Source organism: Tetrao urogallus (genome assembly GCF_951394365.1).
Source record: "Tetrao urogallus genome assembly, chromosome: 1".
NCBI classification, from domain to species: domain Eukaryota; kingdom Metazoa; phylum Chordata; class Aves; order Galliformes; family Phasianidae; genus Tetrao; species Tetrao urogallus.
Window position 1 is genome coordinate 16,029,032 of NC_136813.1, and position 23,253 is coordinate 16,052,284.

Consider the following 23,253-nt stretch of genomic DNA (forward strand, 5'->3'; position numbering starts at 1 on the left):
AAGGCTGGGTAAATGTATGTTTGTATCAGGATTGTTCTGGGGACTCGCTACCTCAGCTGATTGGGGTTTTTTGCTTTTATTTCTCCAGGAGTGACTTGTGGTGAACATACAGATGTATGATTGCTTAGGTTCCTGTCTTCAGTTCTTGTCTCCTTTTCTTTTACCTGAAAAGGTTTTTCTGTTGGTCATCTGCATTCCTTCCTTAAGTCCCTAGATGTGGTTACAGTCAGGGTGGGGATTTTGAGGAAGGGGCCATGTTCTGCAGGAGATGGATCCCTACTTAGGGGCAGGGGAATCAAAATGCTCTTCAAGAAGCTCCTCTTTTCACAAAGATCCTTGGCACTTCAGCTATGGCTGGGTTAGGTCTTTCGCATACCTTATGGTGCCCGTAGATGCAGTGTGGAATAGGGTTAGCACTGCTGCTGGACGCAATGCCACACACCTCCTTCTCTCTCTTGCATTGTCTACAGCTTCCAGCTTGAGAACCACTTCAATCAGTAATGCAAGACAGGATTAAACAAAACTAAACATACTAGAAACACATAACATGAACATGCATTTATTGTTGTCACTGTTGGTATGGAGAATGTCTGGCAGGGTAGCCAAAATCGTAGAAGTTTCAGTGTGCCCAAGTCTTGGGACCATTGTTTGTGGTGTGCTGTTGGATTATCTGTTATTTGTTGAGCGAGTGAATATATTGCCTGAGTGGATAAAGCTGTTGATGGACATCGTCTTCTGTGTTCAGTTGTGCTCACAGCCGAGTTAATGTGCTGGGAAATGATTGTGTGAGCTCCTTCTAGTCTGCTTTGTCAAATTAGGTTAGGTCAGACCACCATCTGAAGTGTTTGAAATGAGTGGGCTCTTCTCATCTGGAACAGATCAGAGAGCTCACATGGGCACATTTCCAGCGTGTTAAAGCAGGTAATAACTTCTGACAGGGAAACAAACTGAGAAGCAGAAATTGTTATTGTCTTCTGCTGGTGCATGTAGTTATGGAAGAGATTGTCTATCAGCAGATCTGCCTCTTTAGCAGCCATCCCTCTTATTTCTGCCATTCTGATTTGATTTAATGAGGAACCTGTCTCCTTGAAATTTTAAGTAACTTCAGCAGATAGTTTTTGTGTGCCTGAAAGATAGCAGAGCCAAGAAATAAACTGGGAAGCTTTGTGATATGGCCATTCCTGTGCATGCTCTTCTAATACTTTTCTCACTCCTTCTTTCAAGTCTTTGAAAGAGCTTTAGAGGAGCTCAGTGTAGAAAAGCAAAATAATGGTTGTGTCCACTGTGATTAAGATGTCAGTTCCTTTTAACTCTAGGTGACCCAGCAATAAACTGTACACTGAAATCCTTCAAGCAGCCTCTAATTATTTAAACAGTTTTGGGCTATTAGAGTAGTCTGTTTTCTGTGTCAAAGCCTAATACATTTTAATAATGTATTCCTTTATTTGCACATAATGAATTGCTTTGATGTCAGTGAAATAGTTTTACCTCCTGTGGACGCACTGTTTTCTGACATAGTGTCTTTATTGGAATGAAATGGAACTTCTGTGCATCAATGTGTTGTGATCCTTTAGCATACAAAGTAGTAAGACTGGGAATTGGTGCAACTTGCAGTAGTGCATACAATAAAACATCTTCAAAATTATCAATGGAGTTTGGGAACTATAGGTCCAAAATTACAATTTCTGAAGGTCAGTCTTTCTGACAGTGATTTCATATGGGAGTTTTCCCCCCTGCCCAGAGATGTACTAGCTTAAGGTCTGTGCTCTAAGCACAAGCAGTTATTATGAAAAATTGTTTCATTTGAAAATTTGGTGAAAGTAGGATTGCTCCTCAAGGACACAGTGGAAGTTTGAAGTCAGTCTTGCAAGAGCGAAGTTCTGAAACGTGTCAAAAAGGGGTTTTAGTAAAGGGGTTACTGCCTTTGATCGCAAGGCCAAGTTCATGCATTAAATTGCTTACTGTTACTAGCAGGAATTCAGCTGAAAAGAGTAGTATTGTGATGCTTTAAGCAGGTGTAGGTGCTCATAAGAAGTACAGTGCACAATTTTTTAATAGATAAGGCTGGCAAAGCGCTTGGTGCTTCAAGTGCATGTAAGTGTGATTTGACAGCTCAGTAACTCTTCATCTGAGGCTTTCTGTAAGAGTTGCTATCATAAGTTGTCAAAGACATCTGAGGACCATTTTGCTTGGCTCGTTTGCTGGGAGATTTCTGCTCAGCAATCCGTGAAACGATAGCCATTAGAAATGCACGAGTTGTGTAAGCACAAGGATTGATGTTTGGAAATCTCAGTTTGTGGTTGCTAGTCAGTGTGCACTCAGAGCTGTGTGATCTACCTCTCTGCTCAGGCTTTATAGCTACAGGAGTCTTTATTTCCCCCCGAGTTCTCTGCTTTTTTTTTTCCTTACTGTTGTTGATTGTTGTCAACTTCGCCAGGAGAAGCTGCCTGCTTCTTTTGATCGGCTGTTGATGGGAGCAGGCTGGAAAGCATTACCTTTGCCTTAAGATCTCTACTTGACTTTTCAACATCTTTATAAGTCATTCAGCCAGCTAGTGTGATCAAACATACCCTTGGGTGTTGGTGTGTATGGAGTTAACATCTCTCAGGTGCACTCAGGTGGATGTATACAGAGAAGTAAATTAGTAGGTGTCAGGACATCAAACTACGTCCTTGTGTTCAGGTAGACAGTATCCATTGCTCTCCCCGTGTCAGCCAGGCCAATTGCTTTGTGTAGAAGATTAGCATGGTGTCTCCTTTGTGATTCCTTGCTGAGAGCACTAGATATGCAGCAGCAGCGTACAGATGCCCATCTTAATAGCAGGGACAGTGCAACAGGACATAAGTGTTCCAGATGGTGGTAGCTTCCTTTTCCAAGTAATAGAGAAGCCAGTGAGGAGATTAGACTTCATTCTTATCAGGGAAGGGCATCAATATACTGGAGAGCCACCAAAGTAGCAAGAGCTGGAGCACTTTCCATGTGAGGGGAGGCTGAGAGAGCTGGGCTTGTTCAGCCTGGAATGGAGATGATGTTGGGGGGACGTTATGGGGGACCCATTGCCTGAGACATCATCAAGGAGATACTGTGTCATGTAAGGACAAGAGAAAACAGACATAGAATCACAGAGTCGTTAAGGTTGGAGAAGACCTCAGAGATCATCTTGTCCAACCATCGACCCCTCCCCACCGTGCCCACTAACCCATGTCTCTCAGTGCCACCTCTCCACGGTTCTGGAACACGTCTAGAGATGGTGACCACCACCCTGGGCAGCCTGAGCCAGCGCCTCACCACTCTGTCTGAGAAAATCAGGTGGAAGTAGAGGCCCAGCATGGGTATAAGGAGACACTTCTTACTGAAGCCCTGAGCAGTCTGCGCCAACATCAGAGCTGAGCCTGCTGTGAGCAGGAGGCTGCACTGGAGACCTCAAGGCCCTTTCCAGCTTCAGTTGTTTTTGTTTTCATGATGTTACAAGCTTTAAATTGCACTGTTTGCCCATATTATTAAAGTATGTCTTATTCCTTTCTGAACAGTTTGTTAGAAGAGTAGTTTGCTGTAGGTCAAGCTGGTATAGATTGTGACCAGCTATTTTGGATTAGGTCACACTGAACTATTACATAGTTTAATAGCAACTTAAAATACTGTTTAATCTCTCTGTTATGATTAATTTTAGCACTGATCAAACTTATTTTGTTTCAGATAAATGCAAATGAAATACAGAGATTTTCAGATTTTCCACTGTCAAAGAAAACCCTGAAAGGTCAGTGTAAAAATTTTCTTTAGAAAGTAATTATATTAGGAATGAATTATTTCCATATGACTAAATTTTTGCCTTAAACAAACTTTTAGATGATTATTGCCATATACAGTGTTTTGTAAGTGGAAAAACGTAGCTCTGGGTGAGACAAAAATGATTTTTTTTTTTCTCTTCCCTTCCATTCCCTTCCTATTCCCCAAATACTAGGACTGCAGGAAGCTCAGTATCGCATGGTGACTGAGATACAGAGGCAAACCATAGGTTTGGCTTTACAAGGTAAAGATGTACTTGGAGCTGCCAAGACTGGATCGGGGAAAACCTTGGCTTTTATTGTACCTGTAAGTAATTGACATCATTTGCACTTAAGCCTAAGAAGTTACCTGGGAATAAGAGGATGTTAAATACTTATGGTTAGTGATCTTGTGAGAAAGGTTGTAACTCAAGTGATGTAAGCATTCTTAGTCTGTCTTGGCTTTCTAATATAAGGAAACTGCCTGAGGTTCTAGGAAAGGTATATCTTTGTCCCTAGGATGCTTAGAAATCTCATTTTGATCCTTGTGTCAGTGGGCCTTGTGTGAACTGGGACGACCTTTGTTTTTCTTTCAGCAATATGTTTTCCTTGTGCAACTCTTGTTGTCAGATTCTTTTGAAAACTATGTGTATGGATTACAAGTATGGATTAGGCTTCTTTGGATGTGTGGTTTTCATACAACTAAAATTTCAAGATTTGGCCCTTATCTGATAAACTGAAAGACAGCAGAGACTGTAGATTTCCTATTCTTGATTGTGTTTTTGGACTCCTTGGAAATCACTTCCAGGTCCAATCAGGAAAACAATAAATCCCCCACTGGGAGTGGTGCATTTGCTCTTTTACTCAAAATGTTACAAGCTGCAAATTCCTTCAATTCCTTCAAATTGAAAATATAATTGAGAAGTTTCTGTGTTTCTTTAAAGTGCACATATAAATGCATGGAAAACCCATCATCTTGTGATTGGAGGAAGGGAAGACAAAATGTGGTTTTGATTATGGAGGTTTTTTGATTTAAACACTATTTGGCATTTTTGCAACATTAAATTGCTTTGGAGTCTGTTCTGTCAGTGACTGTGGTAAAGTAGTATGCATTCTGAATACTCTCAAGCTGAGAAGGTTTATTCTTTACACTGTTTACTTTCATTACTAAAGAGTAGGAAACAACGTATTTGGCTTTGGAAGATAGTCTTGTGAGTTTGAGAAATGAAACAGAAGTGAGATTGCAGAAATCGTAGATTATAGAATGGCCTGGGTTGAAAAGGGCTACAATGATCATTGATTTTCAACCCCCTGCTATGTGTGGGGGTCTAATGCCAGCCACCAGACCAGGCTGCCCAGAGCCACATCCATCCTGGCCTTGAATGCCTCCAGGGATGGGGCATCCACAGCCTCCTTGGGCAACTTGCACCAGTGCGTCACCACCCTCTGTGTGAAAAACTTCCTCCTCATATCCAACCTAAACCTCCCCATCTTCGTTTAGTCCTATCACTGTCCACCCTCATAAACAGCCGTTCCCCCTCCTGTTTATAAGCTCCCTTCAAGTACTGAAAGGCCACAATGTGATCTCCCAAGAGTCTTCTCTTCTCCAAGCTAAACAATCCCAGTTCCCTCAACTTTTCCTCATTGGAGAGGTGCTCCGGCCCTCTGATCATCTTAGCGGTCACCAGCTCTGTTCTGTACCCATGCCCTTAAGGACAGTTTCTCACATGATCCCATCCGGCAGTTCCTTGAGCAGCTGGAAGTTTGCTTTCCTGAAGCATGGGGTCCCGACTGCTTTTTGCCACGCCTGCATTCTTCAAGCTCACAAACTCCACCAGGGCATGGTCACTACAGCCCTGTCTGCCTCCAATCTTAACCTCTCTAATGCTCTCCTTCACATTGGTAAGCACCAGGTCCAGCAGGGCTTCAGCTAGGAAATCTAGAAGCAGACGTAATTTTTATGGACCGAATTTTAAAATGGTTTTAGGGATAAGATAAGAAAGTATATAGGCAGAATAGAAAAAAAATGGTAAGAGAGTGCTAAACAACCTTTGATATTTCGAAAATACTTCAGGTATTTCTATCTATGAAGTCTTTGTGTTAAGATTAGCTAAGACTGTGAACTTGTAAGAGGGGAAACAATCCTGGACTGAGATATGTGGTACCACTAGGTGGAATGCTCTGTGTGCACCATGCGTGTATGATATTACTGTATGGCTAAAACCTAAATTAAGGTCACACTAATCATCTTCCTTCTAGTTGCACTTTCTGATTTTCACAGAGCCTTATGACCAGGGAACATTTATTCAACGAGTATCAGTACCATCAGAATTCATATATAACCAAACCATGTGAAATGCACGCAGATGTTTCCTTCGTTATTTGCATTAGGAATGCTTTATCTTTTTCTATGACTCTTCTTGTTACATATTTTTCTTCTGAGTTTTTTCTAATGAGAAAGATATTTCTGTTCAGGCTTTGGAACTCCTCTACCGCCTTCAGTGGACTTCAGCAGATGGACTGGGAGTTTTGATCATATCGCCCACCCGGGAGCTGGCCTTTCAGACTTTTAAGGTGCTGCGTAAAGTGGGGAAGAATCACGACTTCTCAGCTGGCCTTATCATTGGAGGAAAGGTGTGTTCTCTGTTGGAGCCTGCTGTGAGGGAGCAGAGATAAGTGCTGTAATAAGGGCTAGTTTAGGAAGGAAACTCTGCAAAACAGAAGTCATAGAAGAAAGTAGTTAATTGGAGGCAATTAGAGAGACACTAATTTTCCTGCCTAATTTTCCTCCACTATGTCTTTTAAAGCTCTTGTATATTTACCGTCTTTACAGGTTATGTGATGGGTCAAACTTTGTCCCAACCCTTCCTGTCTTATTAAGTCAGATTGCTCTGAAAAACATTTGCACAAGCCTCTAGTGTGCGTGCACTGATAAACTGGCGTGTGTATAAAAAAAGGGAAATCTTGATTCTTTCTGTAAACTGTCAGTAGGTTGAGCTGGGCTGAGATCTCTGCTACTGGGCTTCTAGTATGAAAACAACCAGAGCTCAGCTGGTTTAACATATTTTCAGGATCTGAAAGAAGAGTCTGAGAGAATCCACCACATAAATATGCTCATTTGCACTCCAGGACGGCTTCTACAGCACATGGATGAGACCTCGTATTTCTATGCATCTGATCTGCAAATGCTGAGTAAGTTGTTGAGTGCGTCACAAAACATAGAAATATTGTGTAGTAGTACATAATTAAGAGGGGCACTCTCTTGGTTATAAAGTTTATTCTGGTTTTTGTATGTAGATAAAAGAACATTTAAGTTTGCACACGCACAAATTAAAGTGGGAAACAGCACAATTCCTTTCTTTTATGCACTTGCTCTCAAAGCAGTAGCTAAGAGTTGTGTTCCTTAGGACGATAATAACAAGTAGGTGAGTTAAGTAATGAACCAAAACCACGTGCAATATCCCATATTACCTTTCTGGTATGTTTTAGCTACAAGATGGCCTTTGCTTCCTGCCCCTGGCTCTCATTTTTCATGATATGATAATGAATATTTCTTATAGTTTATTATGGCATATGTATTTTGGGCTGATTCTAGAAAACATACTTCTTTTTGAATTTTAAGCCAGATTAATGCTTCTTCCAACCTGAATACAAATTTCAGCTTAATGGGAGGGTTTGCTCGCCTCTAAGAACTGTGTATAATCTTTAGCATAGCTGAGGAACTTAGAAGCAATTAACAAGCTAGTGAAGCTGATAAATTGCAAAACCACGCTTGTTATACTCAGTGCTGTTCATGGCAGTTAGATTAGATTTGCATTAAATGTAGACTCTTTTCTTCAAGTTTTGTTTCTGTTTCATCCCTATGATGCAATGGCTAATTGAGCTTAGGCACAGAAGAGCCTGTTTTTCTCTGTCTTTTATGGTACAGCACTGTTTTATATTGCATGCTTTTGTTTTAGTAGTAGGGTGGGGAGTTGGTAATTTACAGGCTGTCTGCACATTACTGAACTTTTTATTTGGAATACTTAGCTTCCTATGCTTCAGCATGTGAATGGAGGGCTGTAGTGCACAGGTTATGGAAAATGCTATGACTTACACTGCAGCTTTTTAAACCTATTTTATGGAGTATGTGAATATCCATAGAAAATCCTGTCATATATGGTAACTAATCTCTGCAGTTTAAGGAGGTGTGGATTTTTGTGCTTTATGGATTTAAAGTCTTTAATAACGAAAGGAAAGCTAAAAACAGGTTTTCTCAAATCTGTTTCTCAATTCAGTTCTTGATGAAGCTGATAGAATTCTCGACATGGGTTTTGCTGATACAATGAATGCCATCATAGAAAATTTGCCTAAGAAACGCCAGACTTTGCTTTTTTCTGCAACGCAAACAAAATCAGTGAAGGATCTCGCACGACTGAGTTTAAAAGATCCGGAGTATGTTTGGGTTCATGAGAAAGCCAAATTCAGGTATGTTGATGATTTATTTTTTGTGGGAAGGTTAAACAGATCGAGATCCTAGTTCACTTGCTTCTTGAGTGTTGTTTTCCTGAATCTGAAGTCATGCTTCCTTCTCCTTCCATCACTGTCAGACCTTGCTGCGTGCCATCCTGAAAGCAGGCTGTTGCAGAAGAGAAGTTACTAATTCTGGCTGGTGTGCTATGGGGGCATTGAGCCTGCACTTTGTTTGTGGCTCCTCAGGCTCCTCTTCTGGCTGCAAGTTTATTTTCCTTGGCAATAAGCTGCAGACTGGACTATGTCCTGGATGAAGTGGTGTCCTGGCTGTGGCATGTGTCACTTCTGAGTTGCTACTTGTTGTCTTCTTTGTCTTCCTTCACGTATGTGTGTGCGTACTAACTGTGTGGGGGCAGCAGATTTGTTGAATGAACATGGTTCTTCCGTATGTAGTTAATGAATCTGACCTTGCAAGAAAATGCTACTCTATTGGGACCATGCAGAATGACAGTCTTGTTTGCATATGCAGTATTGGTGCCCAGCAGGAAGCGTCTGGCATATGTCTGTGTGCATCAAGTCCTGTTGCTTCCAGAAGAACTGAGTTTACTGTGCGCGATCAGGACTGCAGCCCTGTGCACACCCAAAATAAAATTGGCATGCTGTGCAATTTGGCTCTAACTGAAAAAAAAGTGCATGTTCTTTTTTTATGGCAGATAGATTTTGAAAAGGGGAAAAAAGTGAAGAATTCTACTTAAAGCCCACAGAAAAGCAAAATCTTATTCTCTTGGTGCCAAAAGGCTTATGAACATGTATGACTTTTTTACACCTGTCCTTAGGAATGTGTAAATTTTTCTGTACATAAAATGAAGGTGGAGAAAGGTGGAGCACACTGATAAAAATGGCTTACCTCAGAGCAAATGAGAAATCATTGCCAAAATGAACAGTAGAAAGAGGTTGAATCCTGCGGCAGTGTTTTAATGAACTGCTTGTCTGGATTCTCTTTATTGCTCTGCTGATGCCTTCGATAGTATTTTCTTTTCCTTCCAGTCAGTATATTAAATAAGCATGATTGCTGGAAAAAAAAGGTAGTTACTCTCCTTGTGTCAGAAGAGGTTGTAGGCTTAGCATGGAGTCTTCAGTTTGCGGACTGTCTATTTCACAAATGGTGTTTTTTGAGAAGTCTACTTAAAGTACACTTGAGGTTTTTAAAATATTGGGGAAATACAGTTAGATAATAAACTGAATCAAGAAAAGGAAACTTCCATTTGTTTTAGAGTTTATGACTTTAATACATAGTACATTGTTGTGTTATAGGGACAGTTTCCTCTGAAAAATCTACAGGGCAAAAATGATAAAATAATAAAATAATACTGCGATGTAATTCAAATTGAGTAGTGAATAAAAACTGGAGCAGCATCTTGTCATTTTGTTCTTCTAAGTGGCACCTTCAAAACAATAAAGTAAATTTAAATACCCTTGGTCTGTCCAGGGAGAAGCAGAGGGACTGAGATGAGCATTTAGATGTATTTCCAGGGCAAAGATGCCTTTTTTGAAATAAGTTATTTTGCAAGTAACTGCAAGGTGACTTAAGATAATAGTTCGGTGCTTTACAAAGTGACTTCACATGTCAGGGTGTAATCAGTAATACGTCAGTGCTTTTTTTTGTCTGCAAGTTTAGACTGTGCTTTGACATTGCCTGGAGCACAAATGGAGCTTTAATAGCACTAATAGGCAAAATTACATTTTAAGTCAAAGCAATTTGAATGTTGCTGCTTTGAGATGGAAAGAGTTGGTTGTGCTGCTAATAGATGAATTGAGAAGTAATGCCAGAAGTTGCCTCCTGCCCTTCTTCTCTCCCCTGACATTTTCTCAGGAGTTTGATTCTCCTGATAATAGCTTTCTAGTTGGTCTGCCAAAGACTTGTTTCTCAAAGCAGGACGACTTTCCAGCTGGACTTTTTTTTTTCCCGTCTTGTGGGTGCTTGTCAGACACTTGATTTAAAAGTAAAGAAAAGGCAGGCAGCTCTGTAGATTATAAATACCTGTATTTTCCTCTCTTTCATTTCTTTGCTTTAATGTTATGATTACTGTGGTACCTGATTTTTTTTTTTCTTCTAATATATTTTTCTTAAGTACCCCAGCAACTTTGGATCAGAACTACATTGTTTGTGAGCTTCAACACAAAATAAATGTGTTGTACTCTTTCCTGAGAAGTCACTTGAAAAAGAAGAGCATTGTGTTTTTTGCAAGCTGTAAAGAGGTATGACTATTTTATTTCACTGTATTTTCATTTTCTCTGTAGCGTTCCGGGTTACAGAGTTGAATATTTTGCAGCTGCTTTCTTTCAAAGATTTTAAAGGTGGTTACATAAGAAAGTTTAATTGTGAAATAGTATGGGAAAGAATCGTAGAATCATCAAGGTTGGAAAAGACCTCTGGGATCATCTAGTCCAGCCAACCACCCACCATCTCCATTTCTCCATGAACTGTGTCCCTCAGCACAACACCTAGTTTTTTCTCTTGAATGTCTCCAGGGATGGTGACTCCTCCACTTCTGTGGGCAGCCCATTCCAGTACTTGACCACTCTTTCACAGAAGAAATTCTTCCTAACATCCGACCTGAACCTTCCCTGGTGCCATTCTCTCTCATCCTGTTGCTAGTTACGCTGGAGAAGAGGTTGACACCCCCTCAGCACAGCCTCCTTTCAGGCACTTGTAGAGAGTGACAAGGTTTCCTCTGAGCTTCTTCTCCAGGCTGAACAATCCCAGTTCTCTGAGCTACTCTCTGTTAGACTTGGGCTCAGTGTTTTCATTCTGGTTATCTAGGAAATAATCCTTGAGATGTCTGCTTATAGCGCTGTCTTGGGATCATTCTGTTGAAGTTATTAGTATGTGGTTATATGGCACAGGTTTTCATATAACTTCTGTATTTATCTAATATTTTACCGTGTATTTTCCAAATACAATTGTGAAGTAAATATTCACTGTTCATCCAGTGCGAGAGGTTACAGTATTTTTTGTACTGTGGTTGGCTATTGAGCGCAGTGAAGTTGCAGGCTTACTTGTACAGAAGTTCTCTGTGTTGCAGTTGTTATTGAACAGTTTCTGTAACTGTCTTTAAAATTATTAGGTATGTCTACTATAAAGTAATGCTGTATGTAACAGTAAACACTGTCTAGGAGAAGCTGTTGAAGCTGTATTAAGTGCAAGCAGAAGATACTGTATTCCTACAGCAGTGTCTAAAAGCAGCTCCTCAGATGGATTTTTGATACTTTGTTCCCTTGCATATGACATCACTATTTGTGTACAACCTCATTCTTGCTGCTACAGGTTTCCATTTCTGTTAGGAAATTCCATCAGTAGGAATACCAGAGCTTTACCACAGTTTGTGTCCTATTATTGTACCTGAGTGCATGACAGCATTTCTTACTGCGTGTCTTATCTCTGATGTGGAGGAAAGTGTTTTTTACTCGGAGTGCTAAGTCTATTGTGATGTACTGCATGTTGTTTTTACTGTGCAATGTTAAATCTGTTTGTTGGTTCCCCCCCCCCGAATTTGTTGGATAGGTCCAGTATCTATTCAGAGTGTTTTGTAAGCTCCAACCTGGTCTTCCTGTACTGGCACTGCATGGCAAGCAGCAACAGATGAAGAGAATGGAAGTCTACACATGTTTTGTTCGGAAGAAGGCGGCAGTACTTTTTGCTACAGATATTGCAGCACGTGGCCTGGGTATGTACCCACAGAAGTAGTCTTTATTCACAAAGTTAAGATTTTATGCCATTAAAACTTTGTGAGTGACAGTATGCTTTGATCACCTGATTTGTAAGAAATGAACCTGTAGTTTGCTTGGGAGCCAAAACATATGCTTCTTAAAGAGTTCTGCTGTTTGTTTGCTGAGTTGCCGGCTTCGTTTGCTCTTCGTTTTTGTCCCAGAAAGACCTAAACTGTCACTAGTCTTATTATGATGTTTATTAATAAAATAGTCAGTGGAAGCTATTTTTTTTTCCCCCTCCAGTCTGTGGACAATTTAGTTTTCCTAGCTGGAAGGCAGTCTGGTCTTTCCAGCCATGTTGTGTGACGAATATCCAGAATGAGAGAAGATGGAAATAGTGACGTATTGGCTTACTGCATGCCGTAAGGAAGATTTCAGCAGCTTTAAATATTTCTGATATGCCTGCATCCTGTGGGTTATTCCATAGCATGTGTTCAAGAGGTGTCTGGATGAGGAGCTACAAGGTAGCAATGGTAGTGGGAGGACGGTTGGACTAGATGACCTTGTAGTCCTTTCCAACCTTGTGATTCTATGAGTAGCACTATAATGCTGTATTCTTGAAGAGGCAGAATAATAGATGATGGGCAGGAATATTTTATAGGCCTGTTTTAGTTTGAGTTTCTTTTCTTTCATCATTGCTTGCTTAATTATGATTTCTTTCTTCATATATTTTATAGATATTTGGACTTTACTTTTTTGTACTTGGCTGATTTTATGTATGACATGAGAACCTTTTTAGGAGTTTACTATTTCTTCTTTCAAATAGGAAGCTCATTGTCCCAAATCCAAGATTTTGTCACTAATTTGCAAGAGGAAGGTACTCAGAAAATAGAAAACAGAAGTGCAGATGGCTTATCATGCCTTCTGCACTGCTGACATCTCACTAGTGAGGAGCTAATGTGGGTATTGGTTAGGTTTCGAGACTATGTATTAAACTGTCCTACAGCATATGCAGACTTGGTCAGGGAGTAATACTAATTATTTACTGCAGTGCAAAGCATGCTGCTTCTGCATGAAGTACAGCAGTTGGAAGGGTCTCGTAAATGCTATAATTCACATAGAGAGGTGACTCCTTTGGCAGGGTTGATCACCCCCTCAATTTTGCTGAGTGTGTGTGATATTTCTGTACTTGGATGGCTGAAGTAGTGCTGTGTCACCATAGCTAACTTCAACCCCAAAGAGCCTGTTGGATCTTGTTATTTATTAATGTAGTGTTTTATCATCTATGTGACACAAAGCTTGTCTGCTCTTGTCAAGTGTGAAATTATGTTCCATTCAGTGCACTGTCATAATTTGGAAAATGAAGACACCATTAATTTTAGCTTTCTTTGATGAAGAGGATGACTGTTTATGATATGCTAATACATGCAATTAATTTTATTTTTATTTCAGAGGTTGCACTTAGTGTCTATAAATTGGTTTAAATGATGGTTCCTACAGAAATTAATGCTCCAAAATATTATGTTGCCCTTGATTAGGAGGGTTTTGAGTCAAATGAGCTTAAATTTTGGCATCTTTTTTTCTTTGCAGATTTTCCAGCAGTGAACTGGGTCATTCAGTTTGATTGTCCAGAAGATGCAAACACATACATCCATCGAGTGGGAAGAACAGCCAGGTTCGTATTCACTTCTCATTAATATTTAAATATTTAAAATTAGATAGCTATCAGGACAGATAATTGGCTGGCTGCATGCTTGCTTGAAAAAAATCAGGACAAAAATTGGAAGGAAGAGAAGGGCTGCTGTCACCAAAAGACGCTTTTGACTATCTAGAAATAATGGTCTGACTTAATCTTTCATTAGTGAGAGACTCCTTACAGCAGAAAGAAAGACCATGTCTAGTTGTTTATTCTGATCAGGGAAGATTAAGAGTGAGGAAGGAAAAGTCCTCTTTTGTACTTGGCAGGATTACCTCACTCGCTGAGCTGAGCAAATTTGTGAGTGGAAATGCTTGTTTTGCCAATGCAGCGTATGGATAAATACAACTTAAAAGTGTGTGTGCTTTTTCTTTTTGTCATTGCAGACTCTTCAAAAGAATGGAGGTTTTTTTTTTTCTTATTTTGATTTGAGGAGGAAGGAATTGAACAATGTTGTCTACGAGTTAAATTTTCAATTTTCTAAGTCACTGGTAGAATTCTATTCACAGGGCTAGCCTTAGTTAAAATATTTGTGGTTGAGTCCTTCTGAAGGAAAGGAGTTACCTAAAAATGCCTATGAGAACCTCATCCTCGGTTTCTGAAATGGGTTTTTAAAAGAAAGTGAAGTTACTACTGCATAATTTGGTAGATGAAAAACTTTACTCAGTTATCTGAAGGATGACATGCAAGACCTGGCGTTATGTCTATGTCTCGTACATCACTGAACTTGTTTGTAGTAGGCTTTTATCATCTGTGTTGCAGTGGAAGTGGAAGTCAAGCATAGTGACAGAACTGTTTCCTAGAGGATTTAGTAGTCAGCACTACCAAATCTGTGTTTCTGGATCGGATTGCATCAAATTTTGTACTTCCAGAAAATTCCAGAATCTGGAATTTTTAGCCAATACTTTTAAATCTGCTTGGTATCTTTTCTGCCCTACTCTTTCCCGTGTACTGTATTTTCCTATCTACTTTTTGTTGTAGAAGGGACCAATGAATTTTTAAATGCTCTTGGAAACATCTATGAGCAGAATCAGTGACTGTTAGATGTAATTAGATGATATATATAGCTAATTCCATGGGTCCCAACTTAGGGAAAAAAGCCATAGACTCAGAGGTCTGTGAAGTGGTATTTTGTGTTTGTTTTGTTTATATTCTATGTGTCTTCCTATGAAAGCTTGTAATTCTGTCTATGGTATAATGTCAGAGTGGAAAGGAAAGCAATGCATTTAGTGCTGTTTAATTGGAAGATTATAAAAGGCATGTTGAGACGTTTTTGAGCTACATCTGTGCTTTAGCACAACCCCAAAGTGTAGCACAGCCCTTACACCTTTTCCCATTCTTTTTAAGTGCCAAGAATCATTATTCTTGGCAGTAGTTCTTCTCCCAGTAGTTCTAGAAGGCAGGAACTACTATGTAAAGATAATGACCACCCATTTTTCTCAAAGCTGTCAGTGAAGTACCGCTGACTGGGTCCTTATTCTTGCAGCTCTAAGGGTAGCCAGACCTTACCTAAACTGTGTGTACATCTGGGCAAATTATTTGGCTCTGGGCAGCCTGGTCTAGTGCTTAGTGACCCTGCCTGTGGCAAGGGGGTGGAAGCTAGATGATCGTTGTGGTACTTTTCAACCCAGGCCATTCTATGATTGTATGATTTGAACTGGCAGAATTGAGTGTAATACTGAAAGCAAATTCCTTCTGTAGGGAAAGTTTTACAGGTATTTTCTGTCTTATAATCTTGTGCAAAGATCAGAGAAGGTTCTGTCCTACACTGGGCTTTCATTTTGGACAAACATTAGGCTCTCTTTCTTGAATTAAAGCATTTCTGGAAATATGATGTAAAGATCACTGGATGAATCTCAAACTATAGAGGACGGAAGATGTCTACTAGCTTTAGGTACATACTGTGTACTAAGTAAATAGTGCAGTTTTGGACATGGGTAATTGAGAGCATGTTTCTTTGTAAACTCTGAATACTGAGTAGGAAACTTCACTTGTTTGCAGTAGCTGCAGTTAGGATGAGAGAAGCTTGTTGTTTTTTTTTTTTTTCTTTTCTTCTAGAAATGTGATAAAAGTGAACTGTAGTTTAGTTGTCCTCATTAATGAAGTTAGATTTAATTACAAATTTTCATGGGTTACAAGAGTGTATAATTGCATGGAATGAAAGCTTAATTAAATATCTCAGCTAATTAGGAGAGTGTGTGAAGCTGTAATTAAAATTGGGGTGCCAAATACTGTTTACTTCTGAAATCAAATTATTTTATGATATGAAAGTAAATATGAAAGTCAAGAAAGAAATTATTTTCGGAAGGGGGTTGAAAAATGTTTGACTAACTTAGCACTTGTGGATGTGTTCCCACATCTGTTTTTTGGCAGTATTACTAAGCAATATCTAAAATGAAAGATTTTTTTTTTTTTTTTTTTTTTTTTATGGAAAAGACCACCATGTTGTGTAGGTAGCATTTCACTTGCATTGCATTCTACTGAAGCATAAATTGTGGTTTTAGTTTTTTTTGATTTATGGGACAGTAAGATCAAGAACTTCTGAATGTTGGCCAGTAATGCTTTTACTTCACAGTAGAATTGGCATATCTAGATTTTGATTTGTTTTAATTTGAAAAGTATGCTGCTGTTGGAATAATTGAAGCTATTTCTTCCAGCTGCATCTTAAAGTATTTTTGTAAAGTCTTAACTAGTTCAGTTATAAAGTTTCTGAATGGCTGACAATATTGCAGCCATGCCCAAAAATATTTTCTGGCTTGATTTTTGTCATACGGTCAAAGCGTATCATAGCGAAGTCTATTATTTAAAATATCACATCAAAGTATTTTTCTGTGGGTTTTAGTTTCAAAAACTCTTAATAAATAAGAGATTTGTAGCAATTATCTGCAAAACCCTGTTCTGATTCTTAATTGCACTTTATGGCTGCCTTTCCTGTAGTCTGTGAAGCCAGAATTGAAAATATTCTTTGATCGCTTTTGTGAAACAAGTTGCAGTGCCACTAGGGGACAGCAGAAGATAATTCTCTATGGAGCACACTGATAACCATTTTTTTTCCCCCTAAATTGTTTTTCTAAATATAACTGTACATAAGTCATATAGCATGAAAGTAGCATATACAGGGAAGTTTTTCTTTCAGTCATGATTACACTGATGAGTTGAAAAGATGTTGAAATGTCTATTCTGTCCTTCCATTCATGCATATCTTATATCATATATAAGATATGTAAATATCTTGTATTTTGGCTGTACTCATCCTGGGGTGTCTCAATAATTAATTACCTTCTTTCCTAGTATTGCATTCTCCCCTCTATTAATTTCCTTCAGAGGAGACTATAGAATCTGTTTCTTGAGTTTAATGATTCCGTCTGTCGCGAGTCTTTTTTATAATGACATGGAAGCTGAAATTTAAAACAGAATAAATCTTTGCTCTACATTTTTTTCTCTCTGCTATATCCAGAGCTTTATATGAGTCTGACCCAGGCTCTGATTTCTCATAGTTGTGATATTTAATTCTGGTAAGGGGGTAGGTTTGTTAGGTGCTTAAATTGATTTAGGAAAGTCACTGTGGGTTGTTACTGTTTTTTGTTCTTGTTAAGTGTAATATGTGGCTGCAAATGGGCAAATATATTTTGTCTAGCCATATATGTGCTGTTTGCCATATTTTGAAAATTGGAAAGTAGAAAGTCTCACTTTCTGAAGTGAGATACTCTATTACCTACTGCTGTGTGCTAGCTGGTATTATGATCAAAGCCAAGAAGTGCAAGTGATGACTTAGAGCAGTAGCCTCTCTCATGCTATGTGTATACTCAAGAATGCATGCCAGCTTCGTGTTCGACAAGGCCAAGGGCAAAGTCCTGCCCCTGAGTCGAGACAATCACAAGCACAGATACAGGCTGGGTGGAGAACGGCTTGAGAGCAGCCCCGAGGAGAAGAGTTTGGGGATGTCAGTTAATGAAATACTCAGCACGAGCTGTCAATGTGAGCTTGCAGCCCTGAAGGCCAACTGTGTCTGTTGTAGGCGACTGCGAGACCCCCCCACGGTGTCCTGGGTTGCATCAAGAGAAGTGTGACCGGCAGATTGAGGGAGGTGATTCTGCCCCTCTGCTCTGCTCTGCTCTTTATGATCATGGGATTATGAGATCCCATCTGGAGTATTGTGTCCAGTTCTGGAGACCCTAGCACAAGTAGGACATGGAGCTGCTGGGTCCAGAAGAGGGCCATGAGGATGATCAGAAGGCTGGAGTACCTCCCTTATGGGGACAGGCTGAGAGAGCTGGGGCTCTTCAGCCTGGAGAAGAGAAGGATCTGAGGACACCTTATGGTGGCCTTCCAGTACCTGAAGGGGCCTACAGGAAAGCTGTGGAGGGCCTTATTTTAAGGGTGGGTAGTGATATGACAAGGGGAAATGGCTTTAAACTGGTAGAGGGTAGATTTAGACTAGATAATAGGATGAGATGCTTTACTGTGAGGATGGTGAGACACTGGAATGAGTTGTCCAGTGAGGTTGTGGATGCTCCCTCCCTGGAACCATTCAAGGCTGGGCTGGATGGGGCTGTGAGCAAGCTGGTCTACGGGGAGGTGTACCTGTATGTAGTAGGAGGGATTTTGAAGCTAGATGATCTTAAAGGTCCCTTCCAACCCAAACTCTGCTATGAATTCAATTTATGATAACACCAGCAGAGTACAGCTGGTGAGCTACTGCCTTTTCTTGTCTATTGTTTTTTCCTGACTGACTTGAAAAGAGTGACAACTAGCCAGTATGGCTAAATGGAGGGCAGCATGGCTCTGTGACACAAAACCTAGCTGTGTGGTTCTCAGAACTTGTTACTGGATACAAGCGCTGCTCTGAAAGTGGTGCCTCCAACTGTACTGTATTGGCTAATGACAACTGAAGTGGATGTTGGTGGTATGGCAGTAGAGGTTGAACCTTCCCAACAACATTCCATTGCGTTTTGTTGCTGTGGCAGAGGGACAGGCTGACAAATGGTGTCTGACATGGAAGTGCTTATGAAGCAAAGGTGTGGAATTGAATTACTCTGTATGTAAAAAATGGTACCCATTGACATTCATCAATGCTTGCTTAGTGTTCGTGGAGACTGAACAAAGGCTGTGAGCGCAGTGTGGCAGTAGGTGGTGTATTTCAGCAGTGGTGGCAGTGTGGTCACCTCTGCTGGTGCAGATTTTGATGAGTGCAGCATGCAGGCTCTTATTTATCACTGGTGAAAATGCACAGCTGATGATGGTGACTGTTGAAAAATAGTGTTTTGTAGCTGAGGATTGGCTCTCTCAAATAGTATTGTTGTTCTCTTTGTACCTGTTGTAGTAATAATAGGAGGCATATCTTTCAGAGTGACCTACATATAAATAGGTTACTGTCCAAACAAGAGAAGGAAAGGGATATGAAATGATCACGGAAAAAAAAAACAACAACAAAACAAACAACAGATGAACAAATCCCTAGGCAATCTCGAACTTCAGAGCTGTATTTACCAACATTTTTTTGTAGGATGCTGGGCTCAAGCCTATGCAACAGAGAAAAAGGAGTGACCAAGGCATTAGAAGAGAGCTAAAGCAAGGAAAAAGAGTGAAACTGGTTCACTTGTTGTTGTTGTGTGTTGATTTTTTTTGCAGCCCACGGAAAAGAGCTCTTCTCTCTGAAGCCAGAAACCATTGGGGGATGCAGTCTAATTTACTGTTTACTCAGAAAACAGTCCTACACTATTGTGTTTACTCAGCTGTATAAAGCAGGCAGACGTCCTGGTCAGTTGTAATTTTTCTTGTTGGGCTGTGTTGGTAAGACCCTCTAGGTGGCAGAGCCCAGTTTTAGAAGTACTCATTAATGCTATTTTTAAAGAAAAATACCTGTTCTGAAAAGAGACTCTTGATCATGTAGAAAGGACAGAAATTCTGATATTAGTGTATTTGTTTACAGTGCTCTTTTCTCTCTTGAAAAAATTCAATGACATTGCCACAGTAGGGAAGAAACTCATTGTATAGAAGATGTGATGAACAATAGATAAAACTCTTCTTGCTCTTGGGCTTGGAGAATAAAGTTTTTTTTTTTTGTTGTTCTGAAGCTTAAAGATTTCACCAATCCTCTTTGTGTGAGAAGGCCTGAAGGTAGCATAAAAAGTTTTACCTGAATTGAGCCCAATATGAGAGACCTAAAGCTGTAATTTTGTTTAAGAAATGTTTTAAAATGGCAGCTTGTATAATCAGATTTAATAGTTGAATTTTAAAACAAAACTGTGAATTACTGTGTTTCTGTGGAAGGCCTTAGGGGATAAATATGGATATGAGTTCCTCTTTGTTGAAGAGCATGTGGGTTAGCAATTTTATTCATATGAATATCAGGTTGAAATGGGCCTTCTCAGAATAAAACTCTGTTTTGACATTTTTTTGTGGTTTTTTTGGTAGATGTCTTATATTGTTGCTTTACATAAAAAGAGTGCAATGCAGATGAACATGTATGTTAGTGAAATGCTTTTCCCTTCGCTGCAGCAATTTTATCAAGGAACTCAGAATAATTTAGGAACAAATTATGTGTTAGAAATAGTAAAACTTGACTCATTTCACTTTTATTGTAGTCCTTATTATGTGAAGTATGATTGTTGTGTTTTTGGCTGATCTACTGAAAATGCAGATCAGGAGTAGGCCTGGTGATTTTCTCCAGATCAGTGAGGGTGCGTCTCCTGCTGCCAAGAATTTTACCGTTACTGTTCTTGGGTTTTGTTTGAGTTTGAAAAAAAAAATAAAAAAGATTCTCAGAGCTAAATTATTAAACAAGTAAGATTAAACTCATAAATTTACTTAATGTCTTTGCAGATTTAGATTTCGATCGTCATATGAATACCAGGCAGTGACGTTCTGTATAAATACTAATAAGATGCTGCCTGGTTGTAAAGCCCAGCTAGAGAATCTTTCTGAAATCAGTCAAATTTAGAACTGCAGTCTGTTAATTTGATTCAAACGTTCAGCTTTTTTCTGAGGAGCTAACCACAAGCTCAGAACCTATTTACCAACTTCTTTGGATTTCAAACCATACACGTTACTTTTCTCCCCGAGATGCAAGGTGGTACAACAGGAATGTTACTGAAAACCACTTTGTATGCAGTAATTTAGTTTATTAGGTATGAATCATATACTGTTATTGTAAAACTGTAGTTATGCTTCACTTGGGTCCTTATGAGATAATATGCAGCAAAGTTTTGATTTTTAAACTTGTTCTGCTGGTTTTCTTTCTCTTCAAAAATTTTATGAGACTTTACCTCCTTGCAGGCATGTAGTTGTGCCTTCATCTGAAAGTTTGTTGAGCAAGAAATAAGATCATTACTTAGGACTATGCAATACTGGCTAACTGTAAGTAGAGAGAAATAGTTAAAAATTACCAAGAGCACCATTTCCCTAGCAAAGAAACAGAAAGAATTGTGGAAGAAATATAGTTTCATACAGTAAGTAAATAAAATCAAAAGGAAAGATTGTGTCATGATGGATAAACTACCTTAAACTTTTGCTAAAGATCATTTTGAGCTATCAGTTAGCATTAACTATGAAGGAAGCAATAGCATGGTAACCACTCATTGACAAGAGAATGAGGAAAAACACTTTCTGTGGAGGGCAAATTGGCCATCAGTTGTTGCTAGTCTTAAACTGTCTTCTAACCCGCGTTCAGTATAAATACATCACTCCTACCCTTTGCTTTATAGTGCTAGTGATGATTTGTCTCTGCTTCCATGCTTTTAAGTCAGGATAGAGTTGCAAAGAAGTTACTTGTCTTTTAATAAGTATTCACAGTCAGCAGGCTCTAGTGAATAAATAGATGAACTAGAAGTACGTGAACATTATTTTCAAAGATTTTTTGCAAGTGAGATGCAATTTTCTATAGAACTTGAATGAATAGTGTGTGCTATACTAAGGGACCGTTAAAATCGCAAGGCAAAGATTAATCCCCGAATTGTTTGGTTGATCACTTGAAAGTATGATGACTAATATTGTCAATTAGTAAACAGCTGGGAAAATTGGTTTACTTTGGGTTAAACTTATTTTTTCCAGTACAGTGTAGGGACATACTTAGCAAATAATAAATCATCAAATGAATTCATCTTTTAAGACAGTTGTTTGGTTTTGGTGATAGCGTAAAGACTGCAGTCAGCAGGATGGGGATAAATTCTAGTTATGTTCTTCTCTGTAGAAGTAATCCTTGTGCTGAAGAGTTGCTGTAGCTGAGGCCAGCTCTTGGCTGCTTTGTCAGCTGTATCTCAAAGATAGCTTTCTAACACATCCTCTCATTTGGTGATTATCTTTAGGATCATAATTTTCTCATTAGTACATTAACAAGTTGTTCTTTTCCAGGAACAAGATAAAACTCTGCCCAAGGAAGACGTCTTTTGATAGGCCTGCATTTTTTTTGGTAATTCAACACCTGTGTGAGATAAAACTGATACAAACCTTTCTAGTTTGTACTTAAGATCATTTGTTTTTCAGCCTACTCAACACTGTGATTATTCCATTTTCATGCTTGAGTCTAAAGATCAGTGTTAATATTAGACCATCTGTTTTAATTTATTAAATTGCATTCCCAATATAAATGGGCAAAGACTGTTCCTTAAGTATATTTTTAAATATTTAAATATTTAAATGATATTTTTATTTATTTATTTATTTATTTAAAATATTTAAATAATATTTTAAATAATTAAATATTAAATATTTGAGAGTGGATATTCCCAAAACAGGTGAGGAAAAGGGTTGCATTTGCACTGCACTGATAGTTACTGGAAGTCTTTGAGTCCCTCTAAATTTTTGAAGTCATCCTTGAAAAATATTTTAATTTTCCTTTTTTTTTCCGTTGTTTTTCTCATTAGTGGTCAAAAGATGAAATAGTATAGGTTTCAAAACCTCTGTTCTTAGCCTTTTTTCATGTGATGATACTACAGCAAAATAAAGAAAAAAATTTTTTTATTTTTAATAACAACATTTTTAATAACTATGAAAATAACAATTTTTATGTAAAGGCTATACAGAACTTAGTGTTAAACACTGAAATTACCTTTGTCCATAGATTCAGATTGAATGTATGTTTTCTTTTTCTGAATTATGTAAATATGCCTTAAGAATTACATCTCCTGAGCTTGTGCTTCCTGACAAGGATAACTGACACAGCATATACAATTTTAGCGCTAACAGCACAAGGCCCTTATTTCACACCATTCAAGGGTCAGCTTGAAGGTTCATGTGATCCTGCTTGATGTTTTGAGAATGACCTTGGGGATACTGAAGAAAAGGTACAAAAGAAAAATCGAGATAGAACATTTCCTGCTCTGTATTCTTCTAGAGTTTAGGTTGGTGGCTTTCAGAGAGGGTGTCTTCTTTCATTGGCCTGTGACGGGAATTTCTTACATGATTTATATGGCACTGGCGTTGCATAGTGTGTTGCATGCTGAATATAAGAAATATATTTAAGCAGAAATATAAGAATGCTAAGTCAGGCACTCAAAGGTGAGAAATGCTGGAAACAAGGAACTGTCCAAACCACTTCTTTCCATTCACTATATTTTAAGTATTCTACAAAGACTGTCCTACCTAGGTGTATACATATGGTAACATTGAGACTTCTTGTTGCCTTGATGA

At 38.9% G+C, this 23,253-nt stretch overlaps 1 protein-coding gene across 1 annotated transcript in view; it reads left to right on the forward strand.

The window, feature by feature from the left end:
• Positions 1-23,253, forward strand: part of DDX10 (DEAD-box helicase 10) — a gene marked incomplete at both ends in the record, with an annotated part of 164,747 nt that overhangs the window by 2,729 nt on the left and 138,765 nt on the right. Inside the window, 8 exons of the mRNA XM_079547406.1 lie at positions 3,697-3,757; positions 3,962-4,092; positions 6,240-6,398; positions 6,836-6,956; positions 8,042-8,231; positions 10,349-10,475; positions 11,782-11,944; positions 13,518-13,602. Of these exons, the coding sequence (XP_079403532.1) occupies positions 3,697-3,757; positions 3,962-4,092; positions 6,240-6,398; positions 6,836-6,956; positions 8,042-8,231; positions 10,349-10,475; positions 11,782-11,944; positions 13,518-13,602 (1,037 nt within the window). The remainder of the gene's footprint in view (positions 1-3,696; positions 3,758-3,961; positions 4,093-6,239; positions 6,399-6,835; positions 6,957-8,041; positions 8,232-10,348; positions 10,476-11,781; positions 11,945-13,517; positions 13,603-23,253) is intronic.